Source organism: Dermacentor variabilis, chromosome 2, assembly GCF_050947875.1.
Source record: "Dermacentor variabilis isolate Ectoservices chromosome 2, ASM5094787v1, whole genome shotgun sequence".
NCBI lineage: Eukaryota > Metazoa > Arthropoda > Arachnida > Ixodida > Ixodidae > Dermacentor > Dermacentor variabilis.
Window position 1 is genome coordinate 53,822,843 of NC_134569.1, and position 17,495 is coordinate 53,840,337.

Genomic DNA, 17,495 nt, shown 5'->3' on the forward strand with positions numbered 1-17,495 from the left:
CCAAGCTAGCTGCATGGTGGGTTTTGTCAATGCATTATGGTTAGTGGTGGGATGGAGGTATTTCGCCATTGTGTCCGCCAGTCCATGTCCCTATTGTACTATTGTCCTATCCTACTATCGATTTTTAATCTGACGCTGATGGAACATGCCAAGAGGGTTTGAATTAAAGGAAATGTTCACCAACCGTGCGCGCATCTTCAACATGCATGAATAAAAAGGTGGGTTGAATTAACCAACACTGACTCTACCTGTGAGGCTGTTTGCCGATGCAGTTGCACTGCTGGTCTGTGTTTAGGTTTCACTGATTCTTCAACACACAAAGTGTTACACAGTTTTATTCATAACAGTTGTTCACAGAATCAGAGATAGACAGTGATGTGCCTGATAGATTTTATTAGGACATACAGTGTATGCCAGGCAATATTGCCCGAATTTAATGTAAAAGAGTAGCTACTCGCATTAACTCTGTTTTTATTTTTATCCTGCAGTACATATAAAACATTAATATTAACAAAATGGCTTGTTACACAAGATATTTGGCTAGCAAACTACAGCCAGTCATTTGTTTTAAAGCTAAATGGCCTTTCTGTGTGCAAGTCTTAAGGTGCCATAGTATACTTTATTTTTCCAGACTTACAACTGCCTGTGGCTGTGGAAGTGGCTTTCTGCCACCCAAAACAGTGCCAACGGGCAGCACATGCTTTTAATAATGCAAAAATACCATTCACCATCCTACTGAATATTATTGCATGATTATTGAATGTGATACTTGGTAAAACCTCTTCATAACAAAGTAATCAGGTCCACAACAAAGTTTGATCATAAGCACTATTTTGATGAATGTGGAGAAGTTCAAACACAATTATCATGCAGGAAAGGCAATCCAGTACTCCATTAGCATTAGCTAGAAAAAACACTGCAGAGAGTGCATGGAGACCTGAGACCTCTGAGAGAGATGGAGTGGATGGTTGGTGAAAGCTCTGCAGGACTATAAATAAAGTTACCAAGTGGATGGTTCATGGGCGGTATGAAAACACTTGGTTAAGTGAACTGTGCAGGGTAGACCAGTATGAAAAGGAACACTTGAATGGTACTCTTGCAATAATTTCTGAACAAGTATTACTTCAGACCTCACGCTCTGATACTTTCTAGCTTTTCTGTAAAAGAATCAACCCCTAAACATCGATTTCAGCAGGGAAAAAAAAAAAACTAGAAGAGATGATGATCTTTAAATCATTTGTTACCTCTCGTGCTGGTCCACTAAGTACCGTCCAGTGAGAATTTCCAGTAAATGACAATGATGTCTATATTATAATGCCATTCCACTCTTCATAAAGCTGTGTGTACCAACGATGCAGTCTTTACTCTGTTGCAAATACTGTATTGACAAATCATGATATGCTGCAGCCATTCCAATGTGCTTTTCCACGATCAAGGCATGTTTGTATGACATCTGGGCAACACACTTGCAGGCTGCTACATATTGTTCCCCATCATCTTGTTAAAAACAAATGAAAGGGCATATTTACAAACCTGCATCAAATGAACAGGTATTCAAAAGGCCTAATGCATGCTTTTTAATAAGAGTTGAATAAAAAAAATATATAAGTGGCATGATGACATAGCATATTGAGGAGTATACAGCAAGGAAAGAAGATGCTCATTAGGAAGTTACATGTAACGTCCATGAGGGCAATAGATGGTTTAATGAAATTGGCACACTTAATTTATAAGGACCAAAAGAGTGATCAAAGAAAGTGAAGTGTGATGCACTCCTTTTGCACGGTTTGTAGTTGTTATCACGGGTCTGTTAAAACATTCGCAAAGAGAAAGAAAACTTATGACACAATATCCTTTCTCTAGGAGCCTCCTCTCTTGGAAAGTGCCACAGGGATATTTGCTCAACCGTGGAGGATCTTATAAGTGCTACAAAGAGATTGTCTTGAATTCTTATGCATTTTATTTTTGTTCATTTCCTCCAGTTAGCTTTACCAATTTTAGTTTTTAATAACGATAGCCTAATTTCACCCAAATCTTGGCCAATCCCCCGCAGTGGGTGTGCGCCATCGCATAAGGAATACCATACCATACCATACCAATCTGCACCTTGTGCTGTGCACATAAAATATTTCCAACACGCATGCCACATGTTGGCAACACTGCTTCTATACTGGTGTTCTTGAAGCATTCGCTGCTTATGCAACATGTCCTTGGTCTTGAACATCTAAAAACGACAGTGCCCACCTTTTGCCAGGTGTGGTCTTCACAATGATAATTAGCTTTTGAATGCACATACTTTGAATAAAGTGATAACTGAAGTGACTTTGTTAGGAGGAGGGTTTATACGAAGTTAAAACACAGCATGTGGACCCATGCCTAGAAATTTGTCCAAATTTAATAGTGGCATGAGGCAGTGGGGTATAGCTTGTCCCCAAGTTTACTGTAGGGCTTTTCTTCTTAAATATCATGGGGCACAACAACATTAAATTCTACTCTTTAGTACCAAAGATGTGCAGTAGTGCTGCATCAGTTATAAATGCAACAATAATCACGAGCAGTCCACTTGAAAGAGAAGAAGACGGTGCTAGTTTCTTTCTCTTGGCTACTTGTCTCAGGTTTTGTCATACCATCCTTCTTCGTCGGCATCAACATTCTCCTTTCTTGTCTCAGTCTGGAATAGCTAAAATTAAATTCACACACAAATATGTAGGTGCAAAGGCAATGTAAAAGCATTTGTCATCAGTCATAATAATAACAACAACAAAGTGGTTCTGTATTTCATCACCGAATTATGCACAGCTATGTAAGCACAATAGACTGATTTCTCCATGCTTGGAGTGCATTAACGGGCACTCTGGCAAATTAGTTGAGCAAATTAGTCGTCAATACCTGGTCCATCATGCTATGGGTACAATGGCGTCCTCTCAGCTGTGCAATCAACTCCACACCTTCTCTTAGCATCCCCTACCAATTTTAGCATGATCTAAGTCAATCTAAAAAAATTAAATTATATTCTAGGGTTTTATGTGCCAAAAACATGATCTGATTGTGAGGAATGCCATAGCAGGCAATCCAGACAAAACCCGATTAAATCAACACCTGGGGTTCTTTAGCGTGCACCTAAATGTAAGCACACAAGTGTTTCTGTATTTTGCCCCTAGCAAAATGCGGCCGCTGCGGCCCGGATCAAACCCGCAACCTCAAGCTCGGCAGTAAAATGCCATTGTGGTGGGAAACGTCTACTGTGGTGGGTCTCTAAGCCAATCTGTCACAATAACATGTCTGAGAGGGTATGAAACTATACAACTACACTAGTCAGTCTTCTGAACTGCTACTAACGCCATCTTTTGTGGCAGCAGTGACAGTAAAACTGATTGCAAAATGTTTACTGGTCATGTGCATACTGTCATGGTTCAATGTGCACTGTGATCCACTGCTAAAGGGAACACTTTATTGTGTGGCTCTTGCTTAGCTGGCATTCTAGCTGCAAGTATTAGCTGAAGCTATGTCAATTTACTGCACGGATGTGTAGAAAATTGTCACCGCCACTAACCGCTTCATAGCTCCATAGCCAGGTGATTGTGCATCTGCCAGAGGGAAAAATTCACATGTGCTCTGCAGTCATCTGTTCCCTTTATCAGTGGACTGCACTGCACGCTCAATTCTTGCTCGTTATATATCTGTACCAGCACTTCACGGAGATAAAAAATGGAACATGCTAGCTCCTGGACGCATGTAATACAGAAAATATTTGCCTCCATATGGACTCGATTAGCGGTGCCAAACAAACTATGAAGGGCAGCTTATTTACTAGTTTATCGACTCTGTTGTTGACATTCTGCACAAAAAGCTCAGTGAGGCAAAAAGTTCCCTATCCGTAATTTTCACGTTTAGCATTACACAGGCCATAACTTGCAACTAACTTTAACGGGTACCTAGACCAAGGATAAAACACACTTGTATATGCTACACTGTATGTGCGGTGTCACTTCCTCAGCCTTGTCACCATCCTTGTTACCAACCTTGTCAGTCTTGGCCACCATGACATCAATTTCAGCAACGATGCTTTCCAGCTCTTTGTTCCCTTTGGCAACTTGTGCTTCTAATGCATTAGTTTCCTCGTCACATTCTTTCAGTATGGCAGTCAGGTCTTTTAGGCATCTCTGGTATGGTGGCCGTAAATGGTCTTGAATGTCCTCATCTGGATTTCCAGATGGCCGCCTTGTCAGAAAAGGGAAGCAGAGGAAACATTCATGGGTAAAAAAACTTTGTGCAGGAACCATCGATGACGAATATCAATGTAAGTAAATAGCTGAATGCTTCTAGAAAGCTATTCACTTTATTAAAGAAATGATGTAATTAGTGGTCTGTACCTGTTGCAGTACGGCTAGTTGCGTAGCGTTTGTTGTTTCATTGTGTATTACAGAGAGAAAAGTCGCACACACTTCACAGAAATGAAGTTAACCAGCACTCCTGTAGCTGTAGTATAGGTGGCTATACATAAAATCTGATTTGTCACGTGTATTGTCTCCAATGGTACAAGCATTGGTGTGGAAGGCGACTGCCATCCTTCTATCCTGCAGCCGCCACTATGGAGAGAGTGAGGCAGGACACTGTCCTTTCCCAGCAATCCACCACAACACCTAAACCTACAGGTGCCACAAAGCTCTTGTACGACATCACGTGCAACATCAATTCGTTGCGCGAGAGTGTATGCCCTTTGCATTAGCCATCAAAGTCCAACCACCAGGAAAATGGGCAAAATAGTCAAAGAAAGCTCTTTTCTTTAAAAGCTACGACAGCTAGACCACGTATATAAGTGTGTTCTTGGGGAAGTGAGTAATAATAAAAATAACATTTGATGATAATTTATTGGCATCCCCTTTGAAATGGGGCTGTGACAAATAGTCACCTAGCCTGCTTGAGTTAATCAGGTATGCTACGCGTGCTTTTCAATACAGCATTTTTTTACACATCTCATAATCTTTTTTCTCTTCCTCAAACCTTCTCTATCTACCGTGAACCACAAACTATGATGTAATGAGTCCGGCTGTACCAATCTCTTCCCTGCTTTTTTCTCACTAATACCCTAAACGTCCCTTGCTTATCATGACTGCTGACCGAATGATGGTTCCGTCCACTTTAAATCCAAGCGCTTCTGGAAGGTGTACATGACCTACTGGGAGAACCCCTTCGCATTCCTTTAGAATGTGCTGAGTGGTCTCTGGATTTTTTTTTGCTGCAGCAAGCACATGCCTCATCTTGTTGCGAACATTTGCTCTGGTATGCTTATGTCCTTGGGCAACCAGCCTGAGCCTCAAATAGCAATGCGCTGCCCTGTGTGTTATCGTGCAGCTTTCAGACTTCTTTCTTCCCATTCTTGTAAACCTCCATGGTCTTTTTTGTTTCCATTCTTTGCACCCAATTCACTGTTTCTCTCTTTCTTTTTGATGACTCCTGGTTGTCTATTTACACTTTCATTTGCCCTCTACTTGAGTGCCAACTTTCTTGACCTCTTCCTCCATACTGTGTCCACACTAATCAGGTATAGTTTAGCCGCCCACTCATTTTCATCCCTGTTCGAGTCCTTCTTCAAACTGAGTCCCTCTGCTAGAAACGTTTATGTCCCTAGCACAGTTTTCCTGATGCCCAAGTGGGTTGGTTAATTTATGTGCTCAAAGGATATAAAAAGTAAAGGTTGGGCAAGCCACACAAAAATTAAAACTCAAACAGCAGGCAAGTGTACAGCAATGGGCTCATTGCTGACAATGGCTGACCGGCGTTTACTCTCTTGCCCTAGGCTGCACATGCACATACAGTTATGCAAATTAGCATGATGGAAAAAAAGTGATACCAGTTTTGCCAGCCTGTCTGTGCCTAAAGCTCAGTCTTGCATGAAGTACTTACACTTGGCAACGCTTCTTTAGTAGCAACTTAGGCTAGTTGGTGAATGCTCATACTTGGCAAAACGGCAGTAAAACCAGTGAAATGTGTGTGTATGTACCCTTCATTTGTTTTAGTGCTTGATGAAGCCATTGTAGTGTAAATAAAGACAAGCATAACAAAAGACTAGGCACCACGAGCACTACACTTCGGTCTTGCATTCCTTGCATTATTTCTTATTAGCGCTACATTGGCTTCATTAAGTATCAAACAGCTAGCCCAAGAACCAGTTATCCTAAATGTTAGCACTGTTTTGTGAAGTATGCATGCTTCTTCAGTACCAATACATTCAACCTCTTGCTGGACTAATTGGTGAAACTCGGTTATTGGAACATAGCACTTGTCCTGTCTATACTTCATTTGTGTGTGCAATTTCTGCCTCTGTTATATCTAATTTCTAATCCAACCACTTACTACAAGGCTAAATGGCTGTGCTGATTTCATCACACGGGAGAAGTAATTCATGCATGTTTCTGGTATAAGTGGCCAAAGAACATAGTGTTGGGTGCTAGTTTGTTTTGTGGAATATGGAGACATTCATTTGGGGAATCATACAGTGGAGCAATCTTCAGGTACAGGGAGAACAAGATATGTGTAAAGACAGACACGATGCTGTTGCTGGCCGTAGTGGTTGCGACAATATAAAGGCAAAAAAGGCTGGCAAAGAGTGATGCAGTTGACATAGTCTGAGAATGACCAGTATCCATAAAGCTTCACAGCAGTGACAACAAAGTTTATCTGCCGTTCTTTTGTGGAAGAAGCATGTGGTGGCAAGGTGGGAAAAGACAAAAATTTTCAGTTGTACTGAGTTGCGTGTAAATCTGTCAGACTTGGCATCAATTTTCCGAAGGCACATCCGTATGTTTGCTGATGATTGAGTAATTCATCGAACTATCAATAACACATCTGACAAACCAGCTCTTTAAGCTGACCTAAACAATATACAATAATGGTATGACAAGTGGCTGATGACTCTTATCCTAACAAATGCAATCTTGTGTCATTTAGTCGCAGTGTTAACCTCCTCTATTTTCCTTACATAATTCATAAAGTCCACGTGGATTCCGTACAGCCATTTAGGTATCTCGGTGCCGCGCTATTAAACGACCTCACTTGGAACTCCCACGTTACAAACATTGTTTAGTCAACTAGCAAAACACATTTAAAACGTCATTTACGTATCGCTCCGAAACACGTGAAGATACTTACCTACAAAATGCTTACGAGACCAAAACTAGAATATGCATTACCTATCTGGAACCTGTATCAAGACTATTTTAAAAACGACTTCGAATAGCTTCAAAACCGTGCAGCCAGGTTCATTCATGCTTCCTATATTCTTAAGACACCTGTGTATTGTCTTAGAAAGCTGAAAGCAACTTATTCCTGCTTTTTTAGTGTCATCGTATTGCCAGCCTCTGCTTTGGTTGTTAAATTTTGCTACAGCTATTTCTATATCCAGCGCTACGGAAGCAGCCGGGATCGCTTTCGTTTGACGGCGCTAGTTCTTAATGGGTATATGCTACGAGTCAGCATGTAATCCAGGGCCTCGAACAATGAGAGAAACACTAGTTTAATTCTTACCACCCAGGCGTCCCTTTGTATTTTTCTTGCTCTTCGATCAGGTAGCTCAGACTCCTGAACTTCTCGTCCAATCTTAGGTCGTCGAAAGTGGATCTGCACTCCGCGCTTATGTACGACAAAAGCTGACCCGCGAAACTGTTAATGTTCTTCTCCAACGAACTCTTCTCGATGCCGAACTTTTGAAGTTCAAGCGTGTTCAAGCACCGCTGCCTGAAACGAACCAACAGTGTTACAAGATGTTTACGCATGCATACGCATCGTTGTTTTATCACCTGAACTTTTCGCACAGATCTTTGGAAGCTTTGTCTACGGCACGAAGAGATTTTTCAGTACGTTTGCAGTACTGTCCATCCATAATTTTTCCGTTGTTGTTTTGCACTTCACTCAGTTCCCTCAGTCCATTACACAAAGTCACGACTTGACTTTGACTTTACTAGCACACAGTAACTTCACCTTCTGTTCGCGGTTCGCGCGAAAACAGCCGCCATCAGTCGGCTGCGATCGCGGCGACCAACAGCAGTCACACAGCAGTTGCAACCATAGAGTTTCTGTATGGTGATTATGAAGGAGGAAAGAGACGCTTAATTTCTGCAGCCCATAAATATTAAGAAACTCTATTGTTGCAACCATAGAGCTTTTACTATATGGTTGCAACCGTGCAACCAGTTTGTATAGGTGTTCTGTGGTGTAACTGTCCAAGCCTTAGGTAGAAACGAATTTATTATAAGTTACCTACAACATCCTTATCAGACTAAAACTAGAATATGCATCACCTACTTGGAACCTATAATAAGTTATTTTGCTAGAGTTCACATTTACGAAAAAAAAAAAAGTCAGACGACCCAAGTTGCGTTTTAATATTTCATACCGCACCTAGATTAGCCAAGTCAAAACAAGTTGGGTTCGGTCGCAACCGGCATACAGAGTCTGTCCAGTCCGTCCGTTCTATTCTGTTGAATAAGAGAAGATGTGTGGTGTGGAACAAAGTTTGGTGCGATTTCGGATTCGAAGTTGTCATAATCTGAAATAATCTGCTAGCGAACGCGTGTTCATTGACGTTTCGTAGAGATACATCTGAATTGTCCGGCGAAATGCGCAAGTGCAGCCGACGAACTCGGTGTACTTGCTGCCAAGGAGGTAGCAATACTGCCATTCAACTCTTTTCGATTTGGCGGACGTAATTTTCACTCGCATCTCCTGGATGAGCCTCAAGTTCGCTCATCAGTTTCGTTGAGTGCGCGTTGCTCTTAGCTTCAGCCGGGCCATCTTCGTGACCGTAAAAGATGCGCCATAGGTGGTGTCGTATGTTTCTCGGACTCATATGCGTAAACTTTTTCTCGGTGTTTATTATGTGGATATATCTCGACAGCAAGTGCCCGTGCTACGAGGCATCTCGAGAAGGCGGCGACGTCAGAGCCACCGGAGAGGCAGCCCGGCAACATCAGCGCTCATTCGCCGCGCCTCTGGGCGATCACGACTACAGTGCCGGGGGAGCTTTGAAGATGCGCAACGCGGCTCCCCTCGACGACATCTACGACCTGCCGAACTCCCTCGTTACTCTCGTAGTGCGCGAGTTCGAATTCTATGAGAACGACCTTGTGGAGACAGTTCGCTCTTTCCACACAGTGTTTCCGCGCATGCCGATCGTGCTGTTTGCAGACGACGTGCCGTATCCGCCTCTGAGGTTTCCCCGGGACGAATTCGGCCCGAACGTGACCGTCGTCCCACTCTCTAGGGATCCAGGCCGCTACGCCAACGCTACGCGGTTGGAAAACTACGTTAAGACGGACTTGGTGCTGTTCGTACCCGATTCCGTGCGCATGACGCAGCCAGCCATCGTCACTACCATGATCAAACGCATCTTTAAGAACCCGCGCCTCATGGTGGCCGTTCGAATCGCGGGAGAGATGCGACGCTGCCTGAACCTGGACGTGAACTTGCGCGAGTGGACGCTGGTGTATCGCAAGGCGCCGCGCACGGCCGAGTCTCATTGCGATGCGTTTGGAGGCCGGCACCTGCTCATGGTCAAGTCCGAACTGGTGCTGTCGCTCAGCGAGCCGCTCGTGCGTCCGTTCCCTGAGGCGCTGTACGTACAGACAGCGCTCAGAGACGTGAAGGTAATTGATATGTTTACGTTGCATTGATTTGCTGAGTAAAGCCTGTTGTTAATTCCCGTCGCCAAAAATGAAACAAGGCGTATATGAACTGCTGGTGATCCGTTGCGCATTTCCTGCTTATTTTCTACACTGTCATTGAAGTTATTAGTGTTGTTTAGGTCGCATTACTGCAAGCTCTTACGGCCGCAGCGCCCTACTGCCGCTTACTGCATGCCACAAGGATTGTGATTAATTATTTTGTGCGTACTGTACATTTCTTAACAGTAAGAAGAGGTATTTAATTTATTTCGCTCTTCTGTTAGACCATTAACATGGCCCATCTGCATATTGTTTCCATACAGATTGAAATCGTCGACAGCCTAGTTGCCCAGAATGGCCGCACACTCTTCACAACAGAGCACAATCGAGAGAAACTGCGTGCAGCCACTGCAAGTCGTCGATCACAGCTCTACACCAACTTTGGCGTGAAAAAAGTTCACCAGCCTGGTGGTGAAGTCACGTGGCATGGGTGCAAGCGGGAGACCTCTCGTTGCTTTGGCACTGTGGTAGATGAGACGCCAGACTACCTGTACAAGGGGCGCTGGACACCACCGTGTTGCCTGGAAAACTTGCGTCGCACAGCCAGGCATGTCTTTGCCATACTGGAAAGGTGCAAGACCCGTTACTGGCTAGAAGGCGGTAGCCTCCTCGGTGCTGCTAGAAATCACGACATCATTCCATGGGACTACGACATTGACATTGGTGTGTATAGCGATGACGTGCAGCGCTGTGAGTGGCTGCGAAACTCTCAAAAAGGTTCTGTGATTGATGCTGATGGCTATGTGTGGGAGAAGGCCACAGAGGGAGACTTTGTTCGTGTTCAGTACAGCAGCACCAATCGAGTGCATGTGGACATCTTTCCCTTTTACTCCCGAAACGGTGTCATGACTAAAGACACATGGTTCAAGAGCCATCCGCAAGACAGGGAGTTCCCAGAGCACTTTCTGAAGCCTCTATCTACTATCCTCTTTGTAGGAGTGTTTGCATCAGCACCCAACAACATCACTCAGTTTCTGGAGCTGAAGTTTGGGAAAGGTGCTGTAGGGAAGCCCGAGTATCCAAACCCAGCTTTGTTGGCCTATCCGAAAAGCACTGGTGCTTAGCGCTGGACTAGAGCAATTGGTATGTGAATTCAAAACATGGTGATAATAGTTTCCATAGCAATTTGTGCAACGTTTTTGCTTAATTATTGTAGAGCATAACATTGTGAATTTGCAACTTTTTTGTCCTCTTGGATTCTTGTAGGCTTCAGCAAATTCGGTGCAGTGCTTTACCTTCATAGGCATAATGACATAATATCAAGCATTTTATCAATCTGTGATTTACTCATGCCTTGCTCAGAATTTGTTTTCCTTCTGTGGAACCTATAGAATGTTTTGTAAGTCGGCAGCCACTGCAGAGCGAACCTTTTAAAGCAGAAAATACATATTTAAAAGGCTAATTATAAGTATAGCTGTGGCATTTCGTCCTCATTGCTGTCATTGTGTCATTATGTCCTCATTGCTGTTTTTAAAAAGAAATAGGCAGTCATTGACTATGTGTTATGATATGGCGATGTGTTGAAATCTGTGCGGAATCTACGATTACAGCTTTGTTCTTCATTTGCTGCATCCCTGATAATTACACACTCCTTTATGACTTTTCATATGTTCCTGGTTGATTCACAGTTGAATTTCGTTACTGAAGTCTCATCCACATGAAAATACCTTCGTCATATCTGATATTTGTTACTCTGGTATTGGTGATAAACGTATTAGATTTCCTTTGTTATATCCAATAATTTGGTATATGTGTTTGGTACATCAAGGTTGGACTCTGTGTTTCTGAAGGTGTGCCTTCTTTTTGCCCAGTTTGTTTGTATGGTATGATACAACTAATACACTTTATCCAGATGGATCATCACGCAGGCACAGGGTCATCCTGTTGGGGAGTGTGTTAATTGCCACATACCACACCCCCTACCCCTTTTGTTCTGTTTGTTACAAGAAAAAGTGGTCTCTTTAATTGTTTTGTGCATTGTGTGTCATATCGCCGCCACCGACGTCGTAAACACCATCTGGCGAACAGAGGGGCACACTTGTGCAAAGCGCGTGTAACGTAATCAAACCACGCTGAGAGTTGGGCAGGAACTGATTTTAATTAACACAGTCTGAGTATATAAAGCTCTGTGCACTACATGGTTGCATGACTAATGGAGGTGCACTTCACCATCCACTTAAGAACTTAAAACATTGATTGAGAATCCTCTAATTCAGTTTGAATAGAGGAAGACCTCACTTAAGTGAACTCCAAGCGTTGGTAGTTATCCCAAGAAACAGCTTGCCCACCCAAAAGCTCATTCAAGTGAAACATGAATGCGTACACTTTCTAAGCACACTGGGACATTGCATCTGTTTGCCAATATGAATAGGTTGTTCAATTGATGTTCAAGCAAGCGATATTTCATTCTGTTTGACCGTCATGTTTAGCCAGGCGCTGCACACTGGTTGTGTGACCAAAATGTGTTTTTGGGACCACTTTATTGCAGGTGGAAATAGCAGGCAAGACTATATTAGTGCATCACGTAGTAGGTCAGAAGCCATTTTTGTCTAGCATTTTCTTTTATTGTGTTCAGAACTATGGGTTTAGTCAGTTTATTGCATATTTTTGTCAGACAGGGCTAATAATTTTAAGAGAATGCATATCATTTACTTTTTATAGCGAACATTTACCTCAAGTTTTGCATTTCCATGATCAGTACTGTAACCAGAAGCTTTATTCGAGAAAAATTTTTTTCAGCCTGCTAATAGCCTGTTTCAATTTCTCAAGAGGGTGTTACAAAATTTTAAGAAGAGCTATGCCACCGAAACAAACTTCATGGCTATGCCTGCGGCCATGATCATGTACAGAAAACAGAAGTGCTGAGTTGCATGTTTTCAGGCACGGCATGGCAATCAGACTAGTACATAAAGCAGCTTTAATACTCGATTTGTTGCAGAATATTTAAGGAGTACTGACATGGCAACTTTTATATCATTTTTTTGCCTTAACTGAAGGTTCAAATCCTCTGAACCTTGGCAAAAATAATGGCAAGTACCAGAGTGGCCTGACTAATTTAACTCAATACTTGTTTCTGTGAAGCAGTTTCAGTTTTGAGACTGAGGAGTTGGATGCGTCATGATATCGTGACACACCGACTTGCTTCGTTCCCGCGATCGCTACAGCTGCAAAATGTGAGCAGAGCCTGGAGGAACACACGCAGCACTCTTCTCCTTATATCGGCAACGCCATCATATTTAACTTTATTGATACACAACGTTAGCAAATTTGCCATGGCATCATGTTGATGTCAGGTCTGGAATTGCGAGATGACTTTAGCTTCAAGTTAAATGTATCTTCAACCTTCATACTTGCTAAATGTGGTCATTTTGTTCAAGAGGAACGTGTGGTTGAGTATATACAACTTTGAAAATATGTCAGTACTCCTTTAAGCTTTCATATATTTATCTGCTGAGGGGAAATGGGGGGGGGGAGGGGTGAAGCTGGTATGTTACTCATCTGGAATTGCACGAAGCCAGTTTTAGCATGGATGGAGACCTTGTAAGCCAAAAATTGGTGGAAAAAAAAAAGGCTGGTGGCGCCATCTTGAAATTCTTGCAGAAGCTGCCTGTGACATCATAAAGTTTGGCAGCGTGTCTTCACTGCTCATTAACTCGAAATCAATAAACAAATCTCAATTCCGATGGGGGGCCCAATGCAAAAGCATTCATGCACTAAAATTTGGGTGCTAAATAAGAAACCCTAGAGGCTCAAAATTTTGTGACTTTGGGTTTTTTAGATCGAGCTCTACAGTTAATTTGTTTTCACCTTAACACCTTTACTGCTGTGATCAATTTCGAAAAAATGTTAGTTAAAAAAAGAAAAGACGGAGAAAATCATTGTGTATTATTTTCTTGTCGAAATTACAAGAAACTGAATACGTACACATGTGCAAAAATTGCCAAAAATTCACGAGTTCACCTGTCATCGGCACCAAAGGATGCTCATTGTGATGGCGATTTATTTCGTCAGTGGCAGTTAAAGGGTTAAGGGCCCAAAGGCATTGAATAATGGAGGGCCCAATTACGTGTGAAAGTAGTAACTGTAAAAACACGGTAAAAAATAATGATTAAAAAAAAAAGCACTATGAAGTGCCTAAAGTCATAAATACCAAGCACAATGGTGTTCCCAGCAGTGAAAACAAGTTGCATAGAGGAAACACAAAAGGCACAAAAGTAAGGGTAACGAAGAAAAATGTGTAGTATAGGTTGGTGCTTCAACTGCAATGGCAAACAACAAGCAACACAAGGCATGTCCTAATGGGGAACACATAAAAAAAGAAAGTTTTGTGTAGATTGGCTCTAAGTCACATTTGGTTAGTAAGGTAGATGTCTACTTTTTGCTGAATTTTATGCGGTCTGTAGACATCCCAATGCTGTTTGGTAAGCTATTCCAAAGGCTTATAGCATCTAAAAAAAATTAGCTTTGCATATTAGACATGGGGCTTCAGATATGTGCTATAGAAAGGTCGTGACTGGGATGCAAAGGTGTCCTTAAAGGTTGTTTTAGTAGCAGGTTCTGAGTCTTTGGGTTATAATAGAAGGCATGTAAAAGGCATAGTCCTGAGATGATGCGGCGTGAGGCGAGGGTTGTTTGTTCTAGTGATAAATTTAATAGTGTGATACTGGTATGCTTTGCATAGTTTGGTGTTATAAAACGTGCAGTATGGTTCTGAATCTTTTTATTAGTCAGTCGTGAAGTAAGGCTGTCATGGATGCTAGACAGATGATGCATACTCCAATTTCGGTCAACTGAACATTGTGTAGGCTAGTTCTTACTTCAGGAGATGCATATTTCAGATTGCGTCTTAGATAGCTAAGTCTGCTTGAGGCACTTGAGCACATGGATTCTGTGCAGTATGTCCATGTTAAAGATGGGATCATGTGCAAGCCAAAGTATTTGTATGATTCTGCACAGTTGTTTAGAACTGATTTTATGTAATAATTGTTCAGGCTAATGAGCTTTCTGATTGAGTTTAATTGAGTTCAGATATATTGCTGTTACACTTGTTGACCTGCAGATTTCTGAGATATTACATGTTGTTAAACATTTCTTTCTTTCTTTTTCAGTAAAGTGTTATAAGTAAAGATTTCTAATTTCCAACATGGTAGCTTCTGCTCTTTTTTTTTTTTTCAGAGAAAAGTTTTCTTTTCTGTATCCCATCAGCCATCAGTTATAGTATTTACATTAATCAGATAGTATTTGCTCTGTTTAGATGAGCAGTACCCCCACAGCACTGTTAATGCTTCCTGTTACTGGAATACTCCAAGTTTTCAGTTCATTTCATACTACTGAACTACTGTTGCTTCTTGTGTCATAGCATTGCTGTGCACTTAGCAGAATTTCTAGCATTATGAATACTTAAAGAACAATTTTTGCACTGTCTTTATACGTGATAAGGTTAAAAACTTGTGCTCCGTGATGTGGGCTTGGGGTCACAGACCTTTTACCCGAACTGCAAGTGATTTTCTGAGCATTGCTTATTATTGCATTTAAACAAAACTTTGTTTCACGTCTCTGATTTATTTGTTTTTACACTGCAGATGCACTTTGTGTGCACTGTGCACCTGTATTTTTGTTGGAGTACGTATTTGTACGTGCATGTGCCATTTTTAATATTTAATGACGTTTAAGCATTTAAGTTCAATTGCAGTGCCAATTTTCCCCTGCGCGAACTCTTAATGCGAAACTTGAGAGTTATTTTCTATTAATAACTTCATAATTCATGTCTAAATTTTTCTAGTCATATTGTACAATGCTCTTATGTAAGAAAAAGATATTTACCTTCCTCTGTGAACTGGTTGGTGTTGTCATTTTACCCACTACAGCGGATGTGGCATTCTGCTGCTAAACACAGGCTTACGGGTTCCATTCTCACTAGCATTTGCCGCACTCTGACATAGAAGAATGCAAAAGTACTTGCTTGATAAGAAAATTAGTGCTGATAAAAAAAAAAAAGAAAAAACTTGTCCAAATTAACTCGAAGCCCCCACTACAATATCTCATAGCCAGACCTCCACTTTGGGCTGTAAAATCTCTTCAGTTATATTTGATGTTACTGATACCGTTATATTTTATTGTTAAAAAGGAGAGACAATATGAGGGAGTCTGTTAAGGGGGAGACATAATAAGATATTTAATCTTTCTAGGTTTTACTTAATGTTCTGTCATTCCTTTTCTTGTCGTGCATGTTGAATAAGCTGTGATGCAGTTTAATAGAACAAAATAAAGTCGGACATATTTGTGCACCTTTTCTGTGCATTTGAAAAATGCCATTCACCTCTCATTGCTATGTGCTTACACATGACAAAGCCCAAGCTAAATTACTTTGTGTTCTGTCGTGCCTTTCCTTTCAAGGACGTATAAGAAGGTATATGTTATAGGAGAAAGGTAGCATCTTTGTGTGTTTAACTATGAGATTTCACACTCAGGTTGACAGTGTCGTTTGTTTTGTATAAGCAGGCCTGTACAACTTTATTTATGTATATATAAATATATACTAAACACCAGATCTTTAGAGAAGAAAATGGGTATAACAAAAATAAATAAAGGAAAAAGAAACCCACGTAGCACAACAACATGCAATATGATACAGCATTAAAAGGATTTGTTGCTTGGCAATTTGGTGCAGCTTACTCTACATTAATTTTAATGGTGTGAAGGACAGATTCCACACAGGTGTTTGTGTGTGTTGTTTCCTTTATGGTGTCTGTTCATTGCTAGCATTGAAAAGAATGCATTGCATGTACAATGATAAGTGCAGTTGTATTAAAAGAATATTATTCAAGCCAGACACAGTAAAAGGCAAGACGAGTCACATACAATGTTTAGTGAAGAAATACAAACATTGACTGGCAAGAAAAGGAAGAGATTCATTAGTCTGTTATTTATAAACTGTCAGCAAGAAGGTGGTTCATGTGTAGTATGTGGTGTAGATGAATAAAAATGTGTTCTTGTCTTTCTGAGAAGGGACCAAACATTGTTGTGGTGGTTAAAATAGGAAAATATATTGTGTGAGTATTCTGTTGCACTTACTGGGTAACAAAACTGGTGACAAATATTTGTAAAAAGCAAAGGTGACAACACATTCTGCATGGAGAAAAGGACAGCAAAGGTAAAGTGGCTTTCATTACAACAATGTTAATGGTATATATAGTGTAATTAAATGTGATAATATGATGCATTATTCTGTAACGGCTCAAGAAAAATGAGTTTGGTATGGTAACTCCTTTGGAATCTGGCTACTTATGTGCAAGACTGCTTTTCAAGATAGTCGGTTAAAAACGTTGCAGCAGGGCTCGTGTGCAGGGCAGCCGCAGTACTGGACTTTTATTCGAACTACATTATGCACTGTTTTGTTATGCACCAATGTGATCCATGTGTAACCAACCACAACAACACATCACATTTTGTGTTGCCATAGTTCTGAGTACTTGAGACAGTAATAACGCTCGAAATTCATAAATTAGAAGACATTAAAAATTTTTAGAAGTGTTGTGTTCTGTCTGGACCAGAGTCCGTATTCTGAAACTGTACTATCGTCTTGACCACGCCTTCACCATCGGCATGCGCTGACTGGCTGTTTTAGCAAAATTGGATGAGCTGTTTGGCTGTTTGAGCACTACGTCATCCGATTTTGCTCAACCAGCCAATCAGCGCGCACCTGACGGCGATAGTATCGCCAAGTGGATCATTTGAATACATGTGCGATGGTTTGGCTTTACTCCCCCCCCC

The 17,495-nt window shown here is 41.4% G+C and overlaps 2 protein-coding genes across 2 annotated transcripts; one reads left to right on the forward strand and one right to left on the reverse strand.

The window, feature by feature from the left end:
• Positions 1-34: 34 nt before the first annotated feature.
• On the reverse strand, positions 35-8,214 carry LOC142571866 (uncharacterized). Its single transcript, XM_075680538.1, has 4 exons — positions 7,800-8,214; positions 7,528-7,737; positions 4,023-4,221; positions 35-2,680 (listed from the first exon to the last, which is right to left on the reverse strand). Exons 1-4 carry the CDS (start codon positions 7,880-7,882, stop codon positions 2,612-2,614), a joined length of 561 nt encoding a protein of 186 aa, XP_075536653.1. The 5' UTR covers positions 7,883-8,214; the 3' UTR covers positions 35-2,611.
• A 55-nt stretch (positions 8,215-8,269) lies between these two features.
• On the forward strand, positions 8,270-16,719 carry LOC142571863 (ribitol 5-phosphate transferase FKRP). Its single transcript, XM_075680536.1, has 2 exons — positions 8,270-9,644; positions 9,986-16,719. The coding sequence occupies exons 1-2, from the start codon at positions 8,811-8,813 to the stop codon at positions 10,784-10,786; spliced, it is 1,635 nt and encodes a 544-aa protein (XP_075536651.1). The 5' UTR covers positions 8,270-8,810; the 3' UTR covers positions 10,787-16,719.
• The last annotated feature ends 776 nt before the right edge of the window (positions 16,720-17,495 follow it).

What these genes read in the sequence shown, in the direction of transcription:
- LOC142571863 (XM_075680536.1), top strand. Translation starts at nt 8,811, where the DNA reads ATGCGCCATAGGTGGTGTCGTATGTTTCTCGGACTCATATGCGTAAAC. An exon ending in CAGCGCTCAGAGACGTGAAG is followed by an intron (nt 9,645 to 9,985) that starts GTAATTGATATG and finishes GTTTCCATACAG; the next exon opens with ATTGAAATCGTCGACAGCCT.
- LOC142571866 (XM_075680538.1), bottom strand. Translation starts at nt 7,882, where the DNA reads ATGGATGGACAGTACTGCAAACGTACTGAAAAATCTCTTCGTGCCGTA. An exon ending in GATCTGTGCGAAAAGTTCAG is followed by an intron (nt 7,738 to 7,799) that starts GTGATAAAACAA and finishes GGTTCGTTTCAG; the next exon opens with GCAGCGGTGCTTGAACACGC. An exon ending in TGGTGGCCAAGACTGACAAG is followed by an intron (nt 2,681 to 4,022) that starts GTTGGTAACAAG and finishes ATTTAATTTTAG; the next exon opens with CTATTCCAGACTGAGACAAG.